The sequence below is a fragment of the Arachis ipaensis genome, chromosome B04 (genome assembly GCF_000816755.2).
Source record: "Arachis ipaensis cultivar K30076 chromosome B04, Araip1.1, whole genome shotgun sequence".
NCBI lineage: Eukaryota > Viridiplantae > Streptophyta > Magnoliopsida > Fabales > Fabaceae > Arachis > Arachis ipaensis.
In genome coordinates this window covers 8,651,999-8,671,248 of record NC_029788.2, presented here as the reverse complement: position 1 = coordinate 8,671,248, position 19,250 = coordinate 8,651,999, and the positions used below count along the sequence as shown (strand labels likewise).

General features: G+C 34.2%; 3 protein-coding genes across 4 annotated transcripts; 1 reads left to right on the top strand and 2 right to left on the bottom strand.

Annotated features, from left to right (window-relative positions):
• LOC107635975 (putative disease resistance RPP13-like protein 1) lies at nucleotides 1,700-5,272 on the bottom strand. 2 transcript variants are annotated; one of them, XR_002360631.1, is made up of 3 exons: nucleotides 2,456-2,546; nucleotides 2,067-2,188; nucleotides 1,700-1,826 (listed from the first exon to the last, which is right to left on the bottom strand). XR_002360631.1 is itself a non-coding variant. In XM_021120674.1 (3 exons), the coding sequence occupies exons 1-3, from the start codon at nucleotides 5,041-5,043 to the stop codon at nucleotides 1,820-1,822; spliced, it is 426 nt and encodes a 141-aa protein (XP_020976333.1). In that variant the 5' UTR covers nucleotides 5,044-5,272; the 3' UTR covers nucleotides 1,700-1,819. The 2 variants fall into 2 exon arrangements, 1 of the variants encoding a protein (XP_020976333.1); XM_021120674.1 differs by lacking the exon at nucleotides 2,456-2,546 and adding an exon at nucleotides 4,747-5,272.
• Nucleotides 5,480-14,569, bottom strand: LOC107638771 (vacuolar protein sorting-associated protein 53 A). Its single transcript, XM_016342159.2, has 24 exons — nucleotides 14,269-14,569; nucleotides 14,022-14,116; nucleotides 13,323-13,379; nucleotides 13,014-13,164; nucleotides 12,575-12,645; nucleotides 11,963-12,087; nucleotides 11,596-11,756; nucleotides 11,349-11,490; nucleotides 10,932-10,995; nucleotides 10,480-10,665; nucleotides 10,340-10,381; nucleotides 9,688-9,792; nucleotides 9,546-9,605; nucleotides 9,276-9,353; nucleotides 8,785-8,892; nucleotides 8,593-8,658; nucleotides 8,437-8,514; nucleotides 8,229-8,362; nucleotides 8,050-8,143; nucleotides 7,730-7,807; nucleotides 7,433-7,495; nucleotides 6,820-6,888; nucleotides 6,635-6,730; nucleotides 5,480-5,993 (listed from the first exon to the last, which is right to left on the bottom strand). The coding sequence occupies exons 1-24, from the start codon at nucleotides 14,315-14,317 to the stop codon at nucleotides 5,706-5,708; spliced, it is 2,460 nt and encodes an 819-aa protein (XP_016197645.1). The 5' UTR covers nucleotides 14,318-14,569; the 3' UTR covers nucleotides 5,480-5,705.
• LOC107638770 lies at nucleotides 15,230-18,317 on the top strand. The gene is made up of 3 exons (XM_016342158.2): nucleotides 15,230-15,689; nucleotides 16,572-17,015; nucleotides 17,957-18,317. Exons 2-3 carry the CDS (start codon nucleotides 16,572-16,574, stop codon nucleotides 18,107-18,109), a joined length of 597 nt encoding a protein of 198 aa, XP_016197644.1. The 5' UTR covers nucleotides 15,230-15,689; the 3' UTR covers nucleotides 18,110-18,317.

Sequence of the window (19,250 nt, the reverse complement as noted above, 5' to 3'; positions counted from 1 at the left end):
AAGAAAATGTTAAAAATATTATTATACTCTTCATATTTAGCTATTTTTATTTTTTCAGCTATTTTTTTTTAGAGAAAAAATCTTAAATAATTTGACAATTATTTTAAAAGACAACGAAATTTTTGACAAAAAAAATATTTAACTCAATTTTTGAACTTTATTCTTATGGACCAATTAACTCTTGTGTTAAAAAAAAGTTAATATTATTTTTTTTGTACATAAATTAATCAGTCTGAAAAAAAAGATTAAAGACCAAATTAAAATTTTTTTTGTCAAAAATTTTATAGTTCTCTCGAGATAATTTTCAGGAGTTCAGATATCATATCATACTATGATTAATATCATGTTATAGACTTATAGTATATCGAATCTCACGCGTGACAGTCACGTGCTTGACTTGTGTGGTGATTCTTGAATAAGATAGTGTACAGTGTAGCAGAACAGAAAGCAGGAACAAGTGTGATGGCTTATTCTTATTCTTCTAGATGGTCTCTTCCTTCATATCTAGAAACTAGAAACATTTATATTATAATTATATAATATTAAAAAAAAAAAGAAAAAGAGTATTTTTTGAAATTGGTGGAAACTGTGCAAATGGAGAACTGAGAAATGAAGCACCTACCTATGGAACTCCACGTGGACACCACATACGACCCCCTCATGTCCACACCACACCGTTTCTCAAAGTAGTGTTTGGTTGATGTCCATGTCTCAATGAGACATGGACACGGTGACACATGTCTGTTGTTTGGTTTGGTGAGACACAGAATTTTGATGGACATGGGAGGACACGGATGGACACGGAGACACTAAATTTGTGTACCTCCAATTTGATGAGACACTGAGACACAACTTGTGAGACACTAATTTTTTACTCTTTTACTTTTATTCAATTTTTTAATTTTCAAAATTTGTCCTCTTATCTCTTCAAATATTTCTTTTTTTTACTTCCTCTTTTAGATTTTACAACCAAATTTGTTCTCCCATTTTTTTCAAAAAAAAATTATACATTTAATTTTTTATTTATTTAAATTTTAATTAATCTTTGATAAATTTTAGGCTTTGGTTTTCTATTTTTTTTCAAAAAAACTGTATATTTAATATTTGAATGAAAATTTAAGATGATATTAGAAGAAAAAAAATATGAAAAGAAATAAAAATTTAATGGTAATGATATGTAGCGTTTGAGGTGATAGGTGTGCAGTGGTGTTGATAAAATTGTGGTTAAATGAAGGGTAATTTAGTCTTTTTCAAATATTTGTGTCTTGTTTATTATTTTTACCAAACACAATACATAGACACAAATATTTTATGTCTATGTCTTTAATGTCTGTGTCTTTGTATCTATGTCTCATCCTATACATCAACCAAACGGAGCCCAAAAGAATTGTTATTTATATTCACTTTCTTTTGTATAATTTTTTAGGACTATTTTTCTTTTCCTACCATATGATAAAATAAGGGACTAACCCCATCGAATTGGTGGAGAAGAATGAGTACTAAAATTCTCTCCTGTCAAATTAATTAGCTCTTGTAGTAAATTCAGAAACAGGAGCAAACAAAAACATGCTTCGCTTCACATGATCTTTAATGGTATTTCAGTAATTTTAACCATTAATCTTTGTTATAAAAATATATACATAATTGAGGTTAAAATTAAAATGATTAAAATACTAATGTTTGTAGAACNNNNCTTTGAACTTTATATTTATATCCTGCAATGAAATCCCTCCCCTTGGATAATCTTTGCCTCAAAATAATACTACCCAAGAAATCATTGTTCTTGAATGGCAGCTGATTGGCATGGACATATAAACTTTCATGAACTGCATGCAACAGGGAAAAGGATGTTAGTTGCTTTCATTGCAAGTCATTTTTTGTGTAAGTAATTCACAATTTTTACTGCAGAAAAACTTATAACCCTGAATCTGCTATTCCATATGCTTTCCATCAACTATATAAGTTAAATGAAACTGAAAACTTTGATGAAGAAGGTACAAGTTAATGATTCACTTTTCCCAATCTAGCTGTTAAATTATTGCCTTTGGAGAGTGCAGAAGAATTACCTGTTTGATAATCCTTGATAGATTATTTGAATTTCAGGGATGTAAGACACTTCAGCCCACCTGGAGATGTGTTGGTATGGCGTTTGCAATGGCCTTGAACATAGATTGTACCACCTGGCTGCCTGAAAGTGAAATAGAATTCAGTGAAAGTGGCAAATCCTGCAGCTCTACATCATCGTTTTCGGATATCACTATGCGAATTGCAGGAGCCCTTGGGAAGAAGAAACAAGCTTCTGGCATCCTATAATGCTGTGTTTTTTTTTTTTTTGAACGAAGGAGCTCAACATTCACGTGGAGCAAAGAAAAATAAGACAACAAAAGGAAAAAAGAAAAATAATTCCGATGTCATCTCCGGCATAGCCATCAACAATAGGAATTATTCATCATACCACTCTGCAGCACATGAAAAAGTTTGAGCCACACATTCTACTGCTCCTGTTGTCTTGCTCTGAAATATGGCCTCATTCCGTTGTAACCAAATGTTCCATATAGCTGAAAAGAACCCAACTAGCCAAAACTTGCGCCTCTCTTTTTTCATAGGCATTGATCTCCAACTCTCAAAGCGTTCTTTCAAAGGAAGGTCAGGCAAACCTTTTGATAATATTGGACAATAATGCAGTGCAAGATGTTTAAGTTGAGGAAAAGCACTAGGCTCAAATGAATCCCACTCCTGCCAGCAAGGCATGTAACAGAATTCAAGATGTTCCAAGGATGGAAAAGGTGGTGCTGTCCTGAAAAAACTATCATTCCTGTAAAACTCAGCACCAATGGTCCGCAGAGAATCGAAATTCACAATGATCAAGGACTTGAGATTAGGAAGTTGTCCAAGTGAAGGAAGCATGCAGCAGTTTCTGCAGGAGTCAAGAACAATGCTACTCATATTGTGGTAGGAAGAGTGGCCTAGCCAATTTGGAAATGTTGTACCTCTGTAGCTATATATCAATAGCTCTTTCACCTCATTGTGAGGTTGTAACTTGTCAAATATGCCTCTTTCATGCTCGAATTCGAGACCATACATAAAACAAAGTACTAATGTGCTTCTTCTCCATCATTCTTGCCTCTGATGGCTCGCTGCTATTCCGGACATTCTCTAATTTGCAAATCCCAAAGGGGCCATGGATATTTGCAAGTCCTCCAAGTTCTGCAATCACGTTCTCTTCATCAACATTGAAGTCAGTCAAGTGTTGCAGATTTTGTAGTTTGCTCATTCCCTTTGGCAACTCCAGCAAAGAGCTTTCCCCAATGTCAAGATGGCGCAAATTCACTAGATTTTGCATGCTGCTTGGAAGCCTATGCAGATTATTACAAAAGTACAGTTTCAGTGTTTGTACAAGAGAGATCCAAATAACGCAGCTGGGTTAATTCACCTATCGAATCGGCAATGCAACAAGATTTTGAAAGGGACGAAATGAGAAAACTCTTAAGCGTTAAAATATTGATAATATGATAGGCAGTTGCATGTCATTGTTGAAGGACACAACTCTGGAACAGATGGGGCAAAAATGTCCTCAGATGTTGTGCCCTGCCAAAGGCCTGCAAATTTCTTGAGATGTGATTACTCAAAGTGTTATATGACAAATGACGAGTTCTAGCACCGATCTGGTTTGCTTTCCCACTTTCTTCCAATCTGAAATAGAATTCTCCACCAACAGATGTTGCTAAGTCATGCATGAGATCATGCATCACAAAACAGTCACCATCAATGCTAAAACGCTGAAAACTAAAAGCAGCATTTTAAATTTGGAGGAAGATAATGGTAGCTAATTCTCAATGCTGGAATAATATTACTCTCATTATCAGGTAGTTCCCATATTTCACTCTCCATAATAGTCTTCCAGTTTCTGATGTCATCTTGTCTTCTCAGAATCCCTCCGAGCATTAGCGCTGCTAATGGTAACCCCTTACACTTTTCAGCGATTTGTCTACCAATCTTCTTCTTACTTGAATCTTCTCCTAATTCTAATGGAAGACATGAGTGGTTAGCAAACACCAACCAGCAATTGAATCTTCATCATCTAATTGACTTAGATGATAAGCTGGACATGTTTGGACAACGGAAGCAACCTTCTCGCAACGAATTGTTGCAAGAATTTTACTTCCCTTTGGCCCCGTGTTGAAGAGGCTTCTGAAAATCATTCCAAACACCATAGTTCTCATTCCAAACATCGTCCAAAACGACTAAGTACTTCTTCCCTATCAGCTTTTCCTTCAATTCGAGTTGAAGAAAACCCAAATCCTTCATATCACAGCTACTTGAAGTAACTGCCTCTATCATAGTCTTGGTGATCTTCTGAATATCAAAATTTTCAGAAACATAAATCCACAACTTAAGATCAAATATTTGCTCCAAAGACTCATCATTATACACCAATTGAGCTAAAGTGGTTTTTCCAAACCCACCCATGCCAACAATCGGAATCACAGATATTTTAGCATATGTTGTATCATCAAATAACAATTCCATTATGGCTTCTTTGTCTTGATCTCTACCATATATAGTGGATCTTTCTAACAGGGATGTTGATGGTGTTCTCCACAACAAGCTCTCCCTAGCATTCTCTTTTAGACCAAGAATGTCTTTGCTTTTTCCAGCATATTCTAGTCTCTCAGTTATGTCTTCCAGTTTTGTAACAACCTCGAACTCTCAAAAATTTAGAAAGCGAGAGAACAAGGTACCAACCTTCTTTTGAGCCGTTCCTGCTTCGGTTGAAACACGATCTAACAAGTCATCAACATCATAGACAGCATCTTTGACATCATCGAGCCACTTCTTCACAGCAGGGTCATTGATTTGTCGCTGCTCAGCATCATTAAGAACAGCTTGAACTGCATACAGATTGGTCTCCAACCTTTTGATTAGCTTCTTGTGAAGCTTCTTTCCCCGAATGAAATTCACAAACTCAGGTGAAGCAAGCTTGTCAAAAACAACTTGAATAAAACTAGACACTAAAGCATGACTTACAATTGCACCTGCCATGATTGCAATGATTACTGAGCAGAAACAGAATTACAGAAACGTACTTCAGAAGGCGACAATTTTCTTTGAGAGCGATACTTGTAAATCACCAATTATAGAAAAAGTTATAATATAAATATGTTAGTTTATATAAAAAAATTAAATTCTAATATTGCATTTCTTGTTTATTGAACAAACTTCATTTTACGAAAACGATAATAAAAAATAGACTAAAATAGTGCTATAATAAACCGATAACTTTATGTTTTCTATAAATATATCATGTCAATATAAACTTATTTTGTTATAATAGAAAGGATAACATTCACCTACAATTTAGCTATCCAAAGATTAATTTCATAATTTCTCACATCAAATTGTTTAATTATATAAAAATTATATTATATTAAGGATGTTAGTTCATATTAATAAAATAATTTTATTATTATATCTCCTATTTTGAATATGTTTGTGGTATATGATCATATCTGGAATAAATATTCTTAGACATGATTTTAATATACTACTCCGGTTGATAAAGTGAAATAAAGATAAACATGATCATAAAATTACAAAAAGAATCAGAGTAAAATAAACCTACAACAAAAAGATACACATTTTTTCCTAGAACAACGAAATACCAAAAGCTTTTGACAAAAACTTTTGTTCAATACCACTCTTCGTTATGGATTAAAAAGCTTCCGGAAAGGCCCATCCTTCCTGTCTTTGGCGGCTTCAGTTAGAGCCAGGAATCGCTTGAACCCTGTGGTGGCTGCTCCTCGTCCAAGTGCGGCAGCCCTAGTTAGTACATCCTCCCGAGATGCCATGAGTCCAGCAGCAGAAGGATTAGGCACCACCGGAGCCACTGGGGAAGCTGGGACAACTGTAGGTGTAATCTGTGTTTGCTTAATTCCAGGGCCATGTTTATTGAAGTCATCAAGAATACTTTGTTGATCCGCTTTTTTAAGACCCTGAAATGTGAAAACAGACATAAGTGATTAAAGAATTGACATTCAATCAGTTGCATCTGAAAAACCATAAATAATCAATCCATGAACCATTCCTAAAAATAACAGAGTTGGACGATTATGGTAATTATTCAAATTTATGTTTCATACATATTCCATTAGAATTTTCAACCATGCATTACATGCTCCTCATCACTGTCCACGTTTTTGGAAACCTAGTCCGTATCTTGATAAGATCCAACATTTGACTTGAGCATTGTCTATATGCAAGTCTTATGTCATCAATAATAGACTACTTCCTTTTAGGTCTTATTTTACTAAAGATGTAATGTTCTTTACAAATAGTGAATCTTGAACCACTTTTTTCTTTAGTCTACACATAAATTAAGACTATGCTTCCTTGTTATTCTCCTCAAGCTTGGGACGATTACCCACTTAACAGGGCATATTCACTTATGATTATTCAGCTAGAATAAGTTAAAGTCAAATTAGTCATGAACTTATGATAATTTTAATTATCATGAACTTAGAATTATACAAGTTCATTTTATGCATTTATATGATGAGATAGCCAGTCTCCAGTTTTTGAGGTAGTAATCAGAACTAGAGGAATTCAACGAAGAACTGATAGGAATTAGCAAAACCTTAAGGTCCAGTATTCGCTGAAATTCCATCGGTGTACCCTCAGGTAGTAATGCTCGGTATGTATCTGCCACGGAATCAACTGGAGACAGTATAACCTAAACGTTGCATTCACACAAACCCATGTTAGAAAGAACTAAATAAACTTCAATTATAATAGTGTTTTTTTCCACCAATAACAACAAACCTTCAAAAGTGCCTCAGCTTTGCTCATCTCGCGGCTTACAAACTTGGAATAGCCAGCAGCACCTGAAGTCTGTTGCAGAGAATAAACAATCAACAAGTGTAATGAGAGAAACATTGACAAGCACACAAGAAATTGACAATTATATGACATGAAATTTCATAAGGATTCTTTTGCCCTATAGCATGCAAGATGATAAAGTCAGTTGGTTCAGACAGGCAGTCCATCTCTGCTTCCAATTCAGTAGAGAATTAAAGACCAATGAGGCAACAAGATATTTTATATGGGTAGAATATAACTAGGAACATGTAAATTGTAAAATGCAAAACATAAAGTCTCAGCTATTAATTTTTTATTCATCTTGGTTCAAAAAATAAAATATCAATTTCTAATTATGTCTAAGGGTGAAAGTCGGTGAAAGATTTCTCTTGAAAATTTCATTATCAATATTTTCTATATAAAAACTATAGCTGAAAAAAAAAATTAAATGCTACTGGTAAAAGGAACAACAGCATAGTAAATTCACCAACTCTTGAAATGTGGAGGTCAGATTCCCTAGATTTAAGCTCCAAGGGAAGGAAAGATGACTAAAAAGTATTTGCAGAAGTTAGATCACCTGTCTACCAAGGGAAGGAATTTCAAGAAGGATTGTCTTAACAGCTTGTGTATCCAGTAGCATCTGCAAAAGTATCACTTTGTTAGCTCGTTCTCATAAGGTTTCAAGTGTTCCACAGAAAAAAAAAAAAAAAAGTTTCAAACTCCTTTATGTATCATGTACTCCAGATTAAAAATGTTCAAAACTGTTGAGAATAAAAGCCATCTTACATTTACAAACCTATCAAAAATATGCTTTAGCCTTACTCTTGATGTAACCAAAAGGAAATAAAAACCAATTAAAGAAAGCGGCCAGTACCTGTTGAGCGCCCGTTTCTGATATTTGCTTGCATTTGAAAATGTTAGAATAGAAGCGCGGACCAAGAGATGATGCAAGCTGCGGATAATAAATGGGAAATAAATGTAAACATTCAACTTGCATTATTAAGCAACATTGAGTATTTACCATCTAATTTAGTCCCTTACAACATCTGCAAGAAAAAAGCTATTTGAAACAGAAAAGCATTCAAGGAATATTTTATTTATTATTAATTACAACTAGCATGCCAGAAAAGAAAATGTCCTTAACACCAAGGTTGACATAAAAAATCTTAACTCAATGCATCAAATTGGTATTACCTTGTCCAAAAAGAACTGAAAGTAGACAGGAGAAAGAAGACTTCCAAGAGTAGGAATGCTAGTGGTAAGAATCAGATTTATGGCATTAACATATCTGTAAGAAAAATAATAAGATTAAATTGATAATTTTATCAGGAACAAGGATTACTAATTGTTTTCTCCTTTGGAATTCAGCTTACTCTGACTGATCACCAACACTCTCAAGAGTACCCCATGGTACACGTGTCATTGCAGCCATTTCAATGTCAAACTTGGTTTCCAGGCCATGCACCAAGGTCACCAATGACTTTGTTATAACAGCTGAAAAATCATCCTGCATGATTGCACAATTCTCTTAGAATGACATTTGCAGAGAAAAGCATCATTTTAATGAGAAGATATTAGTACCTGCACTTCTGACATATCTACCCCATCTGCATACTGATGATCTATTATCTTGGAAACGCTCTCAGCCAGTTCACCGGCCTGCCATATGCAAGGCTAAGTAAAACTGGCATTTACTCGTCTTGAACTAAATTAAGCATGATAAAGAAATTTACTGACCGTTTTATGGCAATATTCGGCTGAATTAACAATGTAACAAATCACCCTTTCATCCCTATCAGATGTCTGTACAACAGTTCCCAAGAGTTTATAAAAAAATTTCAAATAAAGAAAGCTGTTTGATAAAATAGTAAGTTAATATGTAGCTTTAACTTCTGACAAATCACGAAAAGCGAATTCTTTACAAGATACCTTTATCTGTCCATCCATGCCTGTGGCAGCAGCAACAATTCCAGTACCACCCTTTGGGAGTCTTACAAAGAGCTTTGTAGCATATGCTTTAAGAATTCTTTGGAAAACCTAAGAGTGAATTGAAATAAAATCATATACATCAGAAAGCTAGACCTCTAAATTACAGTATGCATTGCAAGTTGCAACTAAAAACCAACTCCATTTCCACAGAGAAATTCAAACAGCATTCTTTTGAATTCCTTAATACCCAATAGTTAGTCAGACAATAAGAGTGCAGATCACATGGCCGTTTTTAACTCTTCAACCGCAGCCAACTACATTGGCTACATTACATAACCACCATTTAGCAGGTCTCAAAGTGAAGTTTTTTCTCTTAATAGAGTGTTCCTACTAGTCCCATGTGTTGAACTTTTAACAATTATTCAACAGCTCTGGGCACATGTTTTGTCATTTTTGAAATGGAGAAATATTAGCTATAACTCAGGAGTTACCTTGAACAAATTAAATAGTGTCTGGTTCTTTGTTAAAGCACTGCATCTCTTCAAACTCCTCTTGATTATGAGAAACAACTACACAACAAAACGACAAAGTTAGCTCAAAGCATAATAACAAACTGGCCATCAGAAAAGGAGAAGGGGGCTCCATCATTCATCCGTGCCAGGGGGGATCTATATATCTAACCCTATCTATTATTGGCAACATTAACCAACAGCTACCTAACAGAATTCCTAAAGGCTCTAAGAAATGAAATGACCTATCACCTGCATGCTGCTGGATAAAACGCTATTCTGACCTCCCTCCTCAATATCCCATGTCTCCTCCTATATTGGATGACACATTTAATCAAGGGACAGTGATAAGTAAATCAATGAGTACATACATCAAAAGCAAGACCCAAATTACCTGAACGAGTTTCTCTAAATTTTCCATTAATGTTTTCTCTTCCAATTCTACATATACTCTTAAGTGAGGTTCAAAGCAAGATGAAATAATTCCACGAAAATTGAACTGCCAAAACAACAAAATGTTTATCAGGCCCATCCTAATGAAAATAGATCATTAAGAATAAAGTGAGGACAGCCACTATTACAATAAAGACTAGGAAGCACTCTACATCAAATTCATTTGACTTATTTTTCAATTAGGACATTCAATTTTCTTCACTCCCTTCTTTTACCCTTTGATAATTTGAAAATATTTAATAAAATATTAAATAACTGAGAGACAACATAAGAGTCCAGATAATCCCAAGCATATGATCAGACAAAAGCATTTTATCAAATAAAAAATTACATTAGTCCAATACAATTTCAGTGCTTCAATTGCAGAGATAAAATAAAAGAGATAACCTTGACTAGGAGATTTGAAAATTTTAAATGATGTAATCAGAATGTAGCACATCGTCGGATTTTCTTCTGTAATACCATAAATTAATCTTAGACTAATAAGATAGAGAGATTTTGGATAACAGTGAATAAGAAGTACAATATCTATGTATGTAACACAACCAACAAAACCATTACATTAAATAGATAATAGTCACATAGATCCATACCCCAGCTCCAGGTACCGCCAAATCTTTACTTCCATTGTTTTCCTATTCATAACAACCAAACAAAATGGTCATAGACAACTATAATTTCAATGATTCCTTAGGGATAGGTAATGTAAACTTCACCAATTCATAATACATACCCCATTGTTACTTCCTTGATGAGCAGCAAGCTTTTTCTCATATTTCCTCCGGATATCTGAAGCATTACTGCCAGAATTTGCTCCCCTACCTATTTCCTCAATCTCATTCCCAACCTCCCTGTTTTGAGTGCCTCCTCCAAATTTCTCAGCCAATTCATCTTCAAACTCTAAAGTTCGCTGTAAAGCCTGCAAAAATCAACAAGTGAAACACTGAATTAACACATAAGAGTCATAAATTCACATCGTAAATACATTACATCAACAATTTATTCTTTGTTACCACCATCAATGAATTATTACAAAGCCAGCCATCAACTATTTTGTAAATAAAAGCTCCGGTTAAAAAACAGTGGCAAGAAAATATAGTTGTATAGCATCACACCATTGAAGCAATTATTGTAACAGCAAGTCAATATTTCATCGTTTAATGATTGGTCAAAACCATGGCTTACCAACAACAGGGTCCCCACATCTGGCTTTTCCTTTAGATTAGAAAGAATATCCTCAAGTTGTTTCCTGTAGAGAAAAGTATCACAATCATGAGTCCATACATAATATTCCTGGGCTGAGTACAGTTCATATCAACACATTATTCAGAAAAACGCCTAATAACTTTTTTTTTTGGGTGGGGGTAGGGGTTCTGCATGAAAATCATGGTATATGATTAAATTTGATTATAAAAGTCAGAAAATGTTTCTATGCTGAAGCAATAAAATTACCCATATTCAATAAATTATAATGTCACTTCATAACAAAACTAGAAGAATAATGCTTCACTACAGGCATGCTCTCTTTTGCTGGAAAAAGCATATAACATATATTGCCATATACGATATTTTAAGAAATGTTGTAAGCAAGAAATAACATACCTTGTCTTCTTACAAAATAGGATACATAGACGATATAAAACATGCCATGAAGATGGAAAAATTTTCCAAATCTCTTCATTTGACCTCATTCGGCGCTTAATCCAAGCATATCTTCGTTCAGTTTTATCCAATTTTGCGAGCTCTGAAAGAAGTACAAATATTTAAAAGGTCAAACATAAGCACATTTGATAAGAGCTTGTTGTATAAATAAACACATAAGATTCACATTACAGAGACATAAAAATACCAGCTCCTTCAAAAATTTGTTCATATGAAGTAAGCTCCCTATTGCAGAAATTATTTACCAACTCTTCCCTAACAGAAGGTTCTAATGCATCAACAACCAAGCAAGCATCAGACAACTGCTGGAGCAAATTAGTTTCTTCTGTCTCCTTTCCAGTACCTAAGCTGAGACAAATACAAGGAATTGAGAAACCCAGTTAACACACAAGATTTTTTGTAAACAAACCATGTCTAATGAATTTAAACAAACAAACTATGAGGAAAAATAAATAAAAAAATATTAGCATTCAACAACATAGTATATCCTCTTTTTTTCATATTAAAACACCTGTAGATATTTCCAAAAATAGCAAAAAGGGAGTAACAAATACCTAGAAAAATCAGAAAACACATGTGACTTGAGTATTTGCTTGATATTCTTAAACTTCTCCCTTAGTTCTATGATCTTTGGAATATCCCTATAAGCCTCAAAGTGACTGCATAACTGGTTCACTGCCTGAGACAGATAAAAACAAAAAACAAATGTAAAAATTCATAAATTAGTCCATCAAAATAAAATGCATTTCTTTCAGCATGAGATAGATGAAAATTAAGAAATTCATTAAACATTTTTAATTTACCAAGTAAAAAATATAGTTGAAGCACAACCCCAGACTATATATAATAGTTTATTCAGCAATCACAAAACCTCGGTTTCCAACTGTATTCCTAAATAACTTATTTTCAACCCATAATCTCCAACTCCCAGATTATAAATACATCATAAAATGACACAATAATAATAAAATCACTACCTCATTGTGCAATAGGAACATGGACATCAAGAAACACAATGCATTGGTTTCACAACCATCCCACCCCCCAGCAAAGGAAAAAAAAAACAGAAGCACCATAATGACACCAATCCAATGTAGTAAGCAAATACTTGAAAAGCAACACTGCAACAGTTATCCGAAAAGATGCCACAGGCATAGATCAGATACCTCCAGCTGTGCAGCAGCTTCCTTATATTGACGTTTTGAAGCCATGACTTGAAGCTGTTCAACAGCAGAGACTGCCATATAATAGGTAAGCTTGTTAAAGTAAAAGATTAGATAACATCTATGCATCTAAAGAAACTATCTAGTTAGTGCAATAAACCTATTAAATATTGTACCCAGTTTCCATGTGTATGCTAAAATTCCACCCAATTTGTCTAGAGGTTTTCATCCAAAGAATGGTCTAGTGGTTTATTTAGTGTTCACGCTACAAATATAGATATACAAGGACATTGCAATCTGTGACAATAACCATGTATGTGTTTGTTACTATGAACTTTAGGGACATGTACTATGTTTGTGTGCTACGGCAAAATAATATAGTAGCAAGCTTAGGAACTATTAAAACAGATTTTACAAGAGTAAAAGGGCTACCAAGACCTACCAAGCATTGTAAGACGATGAAGTGCAGTAATTGTTGTAGTTATATGCTTCTTTGCAAAATCTAATTTCTTAATGTCGCGACATATTTCTTGAACCATCGTTTCACTCTGTACAGCTTTTGTTTTTATTTCTCGGATCTTATACATAAGTTCCTGCATAATTAAAAAAAGAAAAATAGTATTAAAATACCAACCAGACAAGAATGGATGGAGCTAATAAATTACATGCAATGCAACATAAATATTTAAAGAGAACTAATCTAAGCAATTGAACAAAGAACTAATAGAAACACAATAGAGTGGACGCAAACCTCCACAGCACGTGTAGCAGCAGCAAGATCTTCTTTTGCCTTAGTTCCTGAATTACTCTGAAATTATAGAAGCCAGGGCATGAAAAACCAGAAATTATGGAAACAAATTATGTTCAATAAAAAAACTGTTAAAAATCTTGTATGGTAATATGCAATCACATTTCTGATGTATCAACACCTTAGTGATCTTAGAGAATCACATTTAGTAAGATAGTAACGGATCAAGAAGGCCACTCCACCTTAAAGAAGTTCCTAAGAAGTGGCAACTTGGGCTCACTTTTTATCCACAGGACTCAAACTTGATTCATGGTTTCTTTATTAATATCCGTATCACATCAAGTTTTCTTTTTATTCCTTTTATGTTCTGTATCTTAACAACCGATATCCAAAGTTTATTAAATAACTTAGTCTAGTTTGAGTCAAGTCAGCCTGATCTTCAACCACAATCTACCCGTGCTAGTCTTTTTCTATTCGCAATAACTCGAAAAATGAGATCTAACTTATGGGGAAAACAGCATAACCACTTGAATATCTAACCTGAAAGCTAACATTAACTAGAACTCGGCAGTGGTAGAGTTTTCTAAGGATCAAGTATAATGCAGAGCAACAATGAACAATCAATACTGCATTACTTAGAAATACAATTTGCTTTTGTATATTGGATGCAAAATTGAAGATGAAAGGAAAAGAGATCAAGACCTGTTGGCGAACAGCAGCTAGAATTCCGGCATCTACAGTGCGAATCTCGCTCTGAATTTTCTGCATCAGCGGCTCCACACCAGACAGAGATGCCTCTGCACAACATCATCATCAACAACAACATTATTTCAAATCTCGCCAAAATTAAAACATATATATCACATCAAATAGTAAGGAACACACGCTATTCATCATCACAAACCATTACGAATCTCTGATTCAAAAAAGAAAAACGAAAAAAAAGTACCGTTTGGGAACATCTGGTTGATGTACTCCAAGGCGCTGGACTTGTCCATTGGTGGCAGATCTCGAAAATCGCGATGGTAAATCGAAGGCGTTTGTTAAGGCTCGCACTCGACCATTCCACACAGCGAAGATCGCATTGAAGAGAGTAATCAGAAAGAACAGTGAAGTGTTGTGTTGTGCTGTGAAGCAAATTGAGGTGCTTCGTTCTCTGTTCTCCTGCACCTTGTTTCTTTCTTCTTCAATATGAGGGCTATGTTGTAATATAACGAATTCAGAGGGACTGGTTATGAAATTTCAAAAAGCAAATAACCAAGAAAAACAACAAAAGAAAAATAACTTTTAAAAATTGTTTGACAAAAAAGTATAAAACTGTTGAGATTTTGAACTAGAGCAATTTATCAAAATAAATAAAATGGCCAAATTCATTTTACAAAAATTTCAGTCTCTAAAATTTATTTTTCCAGCAACAAAATGTTACAGGTTTAAGTGGTATAAATATTTAAATTAATAAATCAAATGATGATCGAGTTTTTTTTTTTAAGAAAAGAAAATAGAACAAAATAGTTGGTAAAATAAAAAAAATTAGAGAATTTTACAATGCACTTAACAGTCCAGGCAAAGTATTTGATGGAGCTGGTTATGACAATTCCATCTGATGGAACTGGAGAAAATAATTATAAAATTGTCTCAATTTATTTTGCTGTATTTATTAAGAGAAAGTTCAGGGTCAGCACTTTTGTTGAAATTTAGCTCTCACTTAACCATAAAAAAAAATAATTAATCCTACACCATTAGATAATATTTTACACCATTAAAAATATTGATAATGGCTAAACATCACAAATTTTACTGTCCCCTAACATTTCTCATTTATTAATAAGCAACAAATTTTTTTAAAATTAATTTTTAACCACAAAAGAAGATGGTCCACATTATCTGACAACCAGTCTGAAAAAGAAGCTCCTCTGCTATGGAGTTATATCGCCCAAATCCAACACTTTCAAGTTTTGAAAATAGATTCCCCACAAAAAAAAAAAGGACCATTGAGAATGTTACCAGAGGTTCAAGAAATGCAGGGTGTTGGCAATAGAGGAGGGTGGTTGAAGAAGTTGGCAAAGGCAATGGCGACAGTGTGGTTCCATCGGTGGAGGACGCGACAGAGGCAATCTGTGGTTCCCAAAAATATTGTTGCTACTCATTTTAAATACAGTAAAATAAATTGGGGCAATTCTTTAAATATTTTGTGCAGCTCCATCAAATGGAGTTATTGTGGACAACTCCATCAAATACTTTGCCAACAGTCCAAATTAACAACTCAAAACGCAGTTTTGAACGAACGCAGGGAAGAAGAAGAGAGTGACTCTCTCGTGCATCACGGAGAAGAACGCAAGAAGAACCGTAATTGAAGCATTTTCATCTCAGGTAGCTACCTCTTTTACAAGTCTTCCAATCTCTTCATCTTTGTTTCGTTATGTGTTTGTGCGTTGAAGTTTGAACCGCCGCTGTCCTTCCCAATTCTCAGTCTACTTGAATTTAGGGTTTTCCAGCCATAGTTTGTACTTTTTGGACCATGATACACTCGAATCTGCATCTCTTGCATTGTTGTTTGAGTAATAATGTTGCCACTTGAGCTTCAAGATTTATGTAATTAAAGATAATCGAAGGTTTTTTTAGCATCGCACAAATCGGTTGCTAAATGTGTAGGTAATGTTATGTGCAAAGTCCTCCTTGAAGCGATTGTGATGATAAATGTTTCAGACTTTCTGCATTGATAGGTCTTCGTTGGGTGCTATGTTATTATTATTCCGTAATTTGAACAATTTGTCATTGACAATCTTTTCCTAGCGTTTATGTAACCGGTTCATTCCCTTGTTTTTCATGGTTAACTTTTGTTTCTCTTAAGAGCATGGTAGTGTTCTCCATAATTTGGACAAGTTCTCATTGACAATCGTTGATGCTGCTGATTTTCTGATGATTTCAACTTACATAGCAAAACTAGAATTTGCTTAGTATTTTTAGGAAATTAATATCAAGAAATGCTGTTGTCTTTTGTTCACTCCATATTCTGCAAATGTGTAAATATCTATCCTGATAGATTAATTTTCCCATTTCTACTTTGATGTGATCTCGTATATTTTTCCCTTTCTACGCTCAAGTTTCAGTTATATCTAGTACTTGAATCTTTTAGTACTAAAGTTTCAATTTGATCAAATACATTATGTATAGATTCATCATTTGTTTAATGGTAAGGACTCAGAAATTTAACTATCAACTTTTAAATTTTGTTGTCATTCACATCAACAGATGGCATCAGCAGCAGAGAAGTATGCTTCATTTCAGGAGAAAGTGACTAGAACAGTGTTCTTTGACAACCTTTCACCCCAAGTCTCTGAATCTGTCTTGAGAAGTGCTATTGAGCAGTTTGCAACGGTAAAAAGTGTCAAGTTCATTCCCAACTACCTTGGACCAAGAAATCTGCCGGAGTGTGCATTAGTAGAGTTGGATTCCTCCAAGAAGGTCAAGGAGGTTATCACCATGATAGGGCAGTACCCGTTCATGATGTGCGGGACGCCACGGCCGGTAAGGGCTCATCCTGCTGAGGCGGAAATGTTTGATGATCGGCCTCAAATTCCTGAAAGAAGGATAAGGTTTCGCTGGTTGGATCCAAATGATGCGGATTTTGAGGTGGCAAAGGAATTGAAGCATCTTACGCGCCAACATGCTGCAGAACATGAATATGCACACAACGTAAGTTCACACGTTTTTATTTTGAGTGAATACTCCACCCCTTCCAAGAAAAAAAACACCAAATTCGGCCCCTGAAATTTTTTTTTGAGTAGTGCTAGGTAACCAATGGCCTAAGTGTACAATATGTACAATGGGCTAAATCTTTGGTTTATGAATTAAATGAACATCACTTATACTATGCAGAATAACCATCCGGATACCAAGGATAACCATCCGGATACCAGGGATAATAAACATCTCATGTTATAAAAAATTAATTTTGGGTTCACCAAGATTCGAACTCTTGACCTTCCGCATCTAGAACTCTTATACCATGTTCTGAAACCACTCATCCCAAAAGCGTAACCTGACAGGATAACGTAACACTAATAATGATATCTCTAATACTTTCTAAATCTTCATTGTACACATTGTACGCTTAGGCCATTGGCTCCCTAGACTTTCTCTTTTTTTTTTGGGATTGATTAGCCCCTGTGCAAAAAAAAACAACATTGATTTTTTTTTTTTTGCACAGGGGCCTCGTTGTCCTTTTGAGACAATTGTCAGGGGTCGGATTGGGTTTTTTTTTGTTAAGGGGCTCGTTGTCTTTTGAAGTAATTGTCAGGGGCTATTTTGGGTTTTATTCTTTTATTTTTTTCTCAACTGCATCACAAGCATTATGATCCCCCTTGTTCTTGGCTTTTATTTTCTGTTGATCCCTTCTATTTACTGTTCATATCTTTCTATTATATGCAATGGATTTATGGGAATTGTGTGTCTACACTATGAAATGGTTTTTGTATCCGAAGACCACTTGCTCTATGAAAATGCTGCCCCCTTTTTGTGATGTCATAATGATGTTCAAAATATGTGGCTTGTTAATTCATAATCAGTATGAGATTTTGTGGTATTTAGGTTATTCTATTGTGATTTTATATGCATTTTGTGTTCTTTTCTTTTAGCTGCAACTACTACTTGAAGAAAACCTTGCCCAGCAACAGGGAGAAACACTTGAAATGCATTACAAAAAGTATAAATTACTTGACAGCGTTGTATCTGATGGAACTGCCAAGCGTCTGAAAGAAAGGTATAATCTCCGTGGTGCAGATGAATGAAGGCTTCTTCTGTTGGGTTTAACATTTCATGTACAGGCTTCAATGCTGCTAATTCTACCAAAGAAAACAATTTGTAAATATGATGCTTCCTTAAGATGCTTTTTTAGTTTTACATTTTGATTGTGGTCCAAATTACATTTTGATAGAAAATTATCTTGTGAACTTTCAAATTAGACGGGTTAAAGTAGAACATAGTGTTTTACTGTTCAACCCTTTGCACTTTTGATATATCAAAAATATCTACACAGATAAAAAGACAAAAATGGAAATATATATATATATATATATGCTCATCCATTTCTTTTCTTCATACATTAGGCATATGCATTTTGCTTCAATATCAAGTTATTGCCTTCTTGTCTTTTAGAGAAAAGGATGGTCCAATAAAATTACTATATTTTAGAGAATTTATTATACTACTTTGAATAATAATATCTAGTCTGGGATTTTGTCTAAATATTTTAGAAATAGTTATCAATGAAAAAAAAAATAGATTTGTTCATTCAATGCCAACTCATTCCATTTTCTTTGTGGCTTAATCATCTCTAAACATACACATACAGTTACTTGGTTTGAGATATTAAGAACTATAACTCCAAATTTAAAACTTGGGACTTTCTTTTTCTTAAAATGCAAAGAGAGATTCTTCTCGTTCAAACATATTAATTAATCACTACTAAATTAAAAAATATTTCCGGATCTAAACGCAAGAGATATGGCTAATTTTCTTATTTAAAATAGTATTGCGCGATGCCACGATTACTCTTCTAGTGAACAATAATTTTGCTTAAGAAAACAAACAAACAATAACAACTATTGGTGTATGAAGGATTAGGAAAATGACTTGAACGTAAGTCAAACTTAGACTTTTTCTTTATGTTGTTGTTAGTTGTTACTAAACTGTTCGTAGATGATCTCAAGTGCTGGGGACTCAACGTGAGATCATGTAAAAAGTAAACAGAAAAATTAATAGAATGAGTTTAAAGTTTGATGGATCAAGTCATCGAATCAGATTACGAAAGAAAATTTCACTATGCAGGCAATTGATTTGAAAAAATGTTTGGTTAGTGTGTATATAATTTGTCGTGCCATATTTGTTGTGAAATAAAAGATATATATATATATATGTAAAGATGTATAA